This window comes from Octopus bimaculoides, chromosome 9, assembly GCF_001194135.2.
Source record: "Octopus bimaculoides isolate UCB-OBI-ISO-001 chromosome 9, ASM119413v2, whole genome shotgun sequence".
NCBI lineage: Eukaryota > Metazoa > Mollusca > Cephalopoda > Octopoda > Octopodidae > Octopus > Octopus bimaculoides.
The window spans coordinates 57,624,193-57,631,038 of NC_068989.1; the positions used below are offsets into that span (position 1 = coordinate 57,624,193).

Genomic DNA, 6,846 nt, shown 5'->3' on the forward strand with positions numbered 1-6,846 from the left:
GAGATCGTTGCCAGTGCCGATGGACTGGCTCCTGTGCAGGTGACACGTAAAATACACCATTTCAAGCGTGGCCGTTGCCAGTGCCGATGGACTGGCTCCTGTGCAGATGGCATGTAAAATACACCATTTCGAGTGTGGCCGTCGCCAGTACCACCTTACTGGCCCTCGTGTCAGTGGCATGTAAAAGCACCCACTACACTCTCGGAGTGGTTGGCATTAGGAAAGGCATCCAGCTGTAGAAACTCTGCCAAATCAGATTGGAGCCTGGTGTCGCCTCCTGGTCCACCAGTCCTCAGTCAAATCGTCCAACCCATGCTAGCATGGAAAGCAGACGTTAAATGACGATGATGAAGCTGTGTGCTTAAGCTGTTCACTCCACAATGATGTGATGTTGTGGTTTTGGGGTTCATCCCCACTGGGGAACATAAATTAATATGAAATTTTGATGGAACTATCATAGCTTTAAAACTATCATAGCTTTTGATGGGACTGTCAAGGCTTTAAAACAAGAAATTGGTATCATAGAATCAGAAACAATCTCTGTCAGATTAATATCAAAAGATTAAGAAAGTTTACTTCTCCTGGATTAGCATCTTGTACTGTGTAAATTTGTCTCATATGCTCATCACTATAGAAAATGTTTCTAAGTAAGCAGCCTAATTTACTCTAGAGATTTTTGAAAAGAATAACTTAAATTTATAGCTAGTTCATACAAGTAACCTCAGTGATATGTGTTATAGCAATGGGGAATTATTGATAGCAATCAGACTCGTGCCAGGAGTTCAATCCATGCCATGAATTCAACTCTTGCCAGCATAGAACATGAACATTAAAAGATGATGATATTATGAGCTGTTTATACATTTATTGCTAGACATAGCTGTGAATAAAAAATCAATGCAAAAATTATAAAAGTGTTTTAAATAATTTAAAAAGATGCCTAATGTATCATACCCTGCTTGTTCTTCTACAGAGAAGAGTCCATGGACGATTTCAATTAAGTTTAGATACTGTGAGAAGAGACAAATCAAATGTTGATGGTTCTACAGATTCTCCACTTCTTGTATAAATTCCTGTACTAATGAATAATGAATAAATTCCTGTACTAATTCTATCAACTACTTTTTGCAAATGCATACTTCCACTAGTTTCTTCAGATCCAAGATTTTACCTCATTCTTTTCAGCTTCTAATAAATTCTGACTTCTTCCATCTCATTTCTTGTTAAAGGTATCAAAATGCATTGATTTATAACCAAACTTGAAAGTCAATTTAATATATTAATATTTCAACCTCATATACACAATATTATCAGAGCAAAATATTCAAGTGTAACTATACCTTTGAATACATCTTTAATACATATAGAACAGTGCAGCACATGGTACATAAGTAGTTCATTAGTTTGTAGTCAATTTGATAAGATTGCTACTTAGGTACTTCCTCAGAAATCAGGGGAGACAAGTCAAAGCAATTTTCAGAAACATTAATACTTTCAGTTGGAACACACCACTCATACCTAATCTCAGCTTTATCTGAAGTGTCTCTTGTTAGGATTCTGTCTCTAATTACTACAGAATCTTCTCAACCACAGGCAAAACATATGTGAGCCTATTAAGGCAATCTGATTCCAGTAGTTCATATTCTTACACTTAAGGTTAGGTCAGATGTAGGGACATGCAGTAGTGCAGCATGTTGCTGTATACACCATTTCTTGGTATATCCTTAGGTCCTCCTGGGCAACTCCTCAATCAGAATCCCGGTCAGTCCCCATCTCTGCAAGATACCTCTTCATCTGCCATGACCATGTCCTGCTCTATACGTGTGTGTGTGTGTTAGACTTAAGACTGGTCCTTATTTCTGGATTGATGCTGAAGTCTTCCTGAGAAGCTCCAAAGGGGCATTCATAGCATTTGTACTATACACCTATTCAACATTTACACTGTTTCAACTTATCATAGAAAAGACATTTCATAAGTTGCCCACTGTCCATTCTGGTAAATGTGACCAGATTAATACACACATATATACTAGTAGCTCCCACAGGATATATATAGCTTGCTCAAATCAATAAACAGCTGAAACAAAATATTTCACTCTTTTGATTACTTCTTCACATTCAATCTGTAATTCTTAACAACCAATATTCATATAAGAAGAATGATATTTATTCTATATTGACCATCTCTTCATAGATTGGCAGAACGCTGTCCTTGGCTTGATGATGTTTGCAGCATCTTTTGGTGCTTTAGCTGCAGTTTTATCTATATGTGGTGTGCTGACCACCCCATTGCCGAAGAAAATATATTATTACCACTCTGCTGGTGAGATATTTCTTATATGTGGTAAGTATTTGATTTATGTTTTCTTTTGTGCCTATATATGTGTGTATATGTATGTATGTAATATGTGCATATTAATGCAAAGGTATGAATGTTATAATAGATATTTACAGATGCAAATAGGCAAGCGTAGATGTGGCCACCTTATTATTCATGAAAGAAAAGGTGTAAGAAGGGCAATAACTCAAAGTGTAGGCTATGTAAAGGTAAATAAAATGGTCACTTAGATACCTTAGATATCCATATCTTACTTGTTTTATATGCAGTACATTTGGTTTTGTATGCATCCATCATCCTCGTAGACAATGGAGACAGAAAATGTGATCAACATTCATATTTAATATAAGTTAAAATTCATGGGGATAATCAAAAATTCGAAAACGTTTGTGTGGTAAGAAGTTTGCTTCCCAACCACGTGGTTTCGGGTTCAGTCCCGCTGCGTAGCACCTAGGGCAAGTGTCTTCTACGATAGCCTCGGGCCGACCAAAGCCTTGTGAATGGATTTGGTAAACAGAAACTGAAAGAAGCCTGTCGTATATATATGTGTGTGTGTGTGTTTGCCCCACCATCACCACCTGACAACTGATGTTGGTGTGTTTATGTCTCTGTAACTTAGCAGTTCGGCAAAAGACACCGATCGAATAAGTACCAGGTTTAAAAAATAAGTACTGGGGTCGATTCATTTGACTGAAAGCAAACTGAAAGGCTGTGCCCCAGTATGGCCGTAGTGTAATGAGTGAAACAGGCTAAAGATAAAGGACAAATATATATCTTTTTTGTGTGATCAAACTGAGTTTAACCCATTTTACTTAAAGTGAAAATACTCTTAGGCATGAAAATAAAAATATGAAAATACGTTTTCAGATAATGTTTTCTTAATACACTTTAACTGAAAATACGATAATAAAGTCTCCAGTCGAAGACTACGAATGGGTGTTGAGCTTTTGCCGCACGACCTGCGCGAATGATTTGTGTTGTACATTAGATCACTCCATCCATCAAATAGACGTTTTTTGAACAAGGGCGCTGGGTGTTATCATGCATTAGATGTCGAAGTGATCCCAGAGCAACACAAGATAATGCATTTTGTTGAAGAACACAAAGCTCCATGCGGTCTGGGAATTGAAACCAATCTCTCCCGTACAACACACTAACCACTAGGCCATGCGTCCCCCATAACTGAAAATATACTTGCGTACAAAATACAAGTAAAAAGTTTGATATACAAAAAACAAGTGAAGAAAAAGAGGATTCAATTGTTAGTCCGAGTCTTCAGTATCAAAAAAAGCTTTTAGTGTAAACAGTTTTGTGTGCATTACGACTGAAAGTCATATTTAACTTACCTGGCTCCAGTTTAAGATGTTATTCAGCTTTTCTAAGTTTCAGGTATTTTCATTATATTTAAAGCCATGTATGGATTAATGATTAAGTAGGCATGTCTCTCATGACGGTTCGAAAACAAGGGACTCAGGTGTTTTTTTTTTGTTTTTTTCGTTGATGTAACAAATTTATGTCTGTATAAGAGGAGCATTTTCTGTTCCCAGAAAATATCTTCCCTGTTTTTCTATTCTTCTGTTTTGTTTTGGGGGGGGTTACTGTAACTGTCACGTGTACTGTTGTCGTTGGTCTTAACATTATCAGTCTAAATCTAGTGCGATGATGATGTGGTAGACGTATCGTGGCTTTGTAATTCTGTAACGGTCCAATAAGTATTCAGAGAGTATTTGAGTATTTGCATACATATACATACACTTGTAGATGTATACATATACAATGTATGTGTATATATATATATATATATATATATATATATATATATTTGTTTTGCAAGATTTTTGATGTGAAATCGTGTGTTGAAACAGATGTTATTGTATTTGGGGATGGTCATATTGCCAGTTTAGCTGTGAGGACTCAACAGCTTCACTTTGTTAAACAATGTGTCTCCTCCAAATTATACAATTGGCTTAACCGGCAATATGACCAACCCCAAATATAAATATATACAAATATATATATATATATATATATATATATATATATATAAGTATAAGATTGTTACTTAAAAATACCAAACTTATCAGGTGGCCAGCATGGGAATAAAAACCTCAAAGGTAATAATTATTATAAAAATCATAATTTAGGGTATCTAAGAGATACCACCATGCTTGAAATAGCAGTCAAAACCTTGACTCTAAAACCACATTAAATGTTCATACAGCACCGTATCTTATTCTCCATTGCCGAACCACAAAGTTATGGGGACATTTTATCAGTCTCTATTGACGTACTACTAAGTTACAGGGACATTATATCGGTCTCTAGGTTACTTAGCGGTTCAGCAATGGAGGTTGATAAAATGTCCCCGTAACTTGGCGGTTCGGCAAGAAAGATAGATAGAATGAGACCGTAACTTATGGTGCGGCAATAGAGATCGACAAAATGTACCCGTAACTTAACGGATCGGTAATAAGGATCGATAAACTTCCCCGTAACTTAGCAGTTCGGCAATGAAGATCGATAAAATGTACCCGTAACTTACCAGTTCGGCAATACAGATCGATAAAATGTCCCTTAACTTAGTGGTTCGGCAATGGAGATCGATAAAATGTCTCCATAACTTAGCGGTTCAGCAATACAGATCGATCAAATGTACCCGTAACTTAGCGGTTCGGCAATCAAGATCGATAAACTGTTCCCGTAACTTAGCGGTTCGGCAATAAAGATCGGTAAAATGTCCCCGTAAATTAGCAGTTCACCATAGAGAACGATAAAGTGTCCCCGTAACTTAGCGGTTCGGGTGTACAGACCGATAAAATGACTCCGTAACTTACCAGTTCGTCAATAAGGATCGATAAAATATACCCGTAACTTAGCGGTTCGGCAATAACGATCGATAAAATGTTCAGGTAACTTAGCGGTTCGGCAATAAGTTTCGATAAAATGTTCCCGTAACTTAGTGGTTCGTCAATAAAGGTCGATAAAATGTTCCCGTAACTTAGCGGTTCAGCAACAAGGATCGATAAAATATCTCGGTAATTAGCGGTTCGGCAATAGTGATCGATAAAATGTACCCGTAACATTAGCGGTTCGTCAATGAAGATTGATAAACTTCCCCTTAACTTAGCGGTTCGGCAATAAAGATCGATAAATAAAATGTTCCCGTAAGGTAGCGGTTCGTCAATAACGATCGATAAAACGTCCCCGTAACTTAGCGGTTCGTCAATAAGTTCGATAAAATGTCCCCGTAACTTACCGGTTCGTCAATAAGTTCGATAAAATGTCCCCGTAACTTAGCGGTTCGTCAATAACGATCGATAAAAATGTCCCCGTAACCTAGCAGTTCGTCAATAAGGTTCGATAAAATGTCCCCGTAACTTAGCGTTTTAATATTAAGGATCGATAAAATGTCCCCGTAACCTAGAGGTTCGTCAATAAGGATCGATAAAATGTCTAGGTAACATAGCGCTTCGGCAATAAAGATCGATAAAATGTTCCCGTAACTTAGCGGTTCGTCACTAAAGATCGATAAACTTCCCCGTAAGTTAGCGGTTCGGCATAGGGATCGATAAAATGTACCCGTAAACATAGCGGTTCGGCAATAAGGTTCGATAAAATGTCCCCGTTATATAGCAGTTCGTCAATAAGAATCGATAAAATGTCCCCGTAACATAGCGGTTCGTCAATAACGATCGGTGAAATGTTCCCGTAAGTTAGCGGTTCAGCAATAAAGATCGATAAAATGTACCCGTAAACTAGCGCTTCGGCAAGAAAGATCGATAAAATGTCCCCGTAACTTAGCGGTGTGTCAATAAGGTTCGATAAAATGACCCCGTAATTTAGCGGTTCAGCAATAGCGAATCGATAAAATGTCCCCGTAATCCAGCAATTTGGCAATAGAGACCGATAAAATGTCCCCATAACATAGCGGTTCGGCAATAGCGATCAAGAAAATGTCCCCGTAATCCAGCGATTTTGCAATGGAGACCGATAAAATGTCTCCGTAACTTAACGGTTCAGCAATACAGATCGATAAAATGTCCCCGTAACTTAGGGGTTCGGCAATAGCGATCGATAAAATATCCCCGTAATCTAGCAGTTCGGCAATAGCAATCGATAAAATGTCCCCGTAATCCAGCGATTTGGCAATGGAGACCGATAAAATGTCCCCGTAACATAGTGGTCCGGCAATAGCGATCGATAAAATGTCCCCGTAATCCAGCGATTTTGCAATGGAGACTGATAAAATGTCTCCGTAACTTAACGGTTCAGCAATACAGATCGATAAAATGTCCCCGTAACTTAGGGGTTCAGCAATAGCGATCGATAAAATAGACAGGACACAGAAGTGTGTCGATAAGCCAGCTGGAGGAGATGTTCTCCTGGGGCTAAAAGCAACAGTAACATCCACCCTTAGAGGTCAGCCACATTTAAATGGCAAATATACTTCACTTTATCGTGCAGTTACTGTTAATACCTCGTTCAGAGATTTAACATTGCTTATATAT

The 6,846-nt window shown here is 37.9% G+C and overlaps 1 protein-coding gene across 1 annotated transcript in view; it reads left to right on the forward strand.

Moving 5' to 3' along the window:
- LOC106871386 (uncharacterized) overlaps window positions 1–6,846 on the forward strand; it is a gene marked incomplete at its 3' end in the record, with an annotated part of 540,352 nt that overhangs the window by 525,320 nt on the left and 8,186 nt on the right. The window contains exon 7 of the mRNA XM_052970915.1: window positions 2,195–2,344. Within this exon, the coding sequence (XP_052826875.1) occupies window positions 2,195–2,344 (150 nt within the window). The remainder of the gene's footprint in view (window positions 1–2,194; window positions 2,345–6,846) is intronic.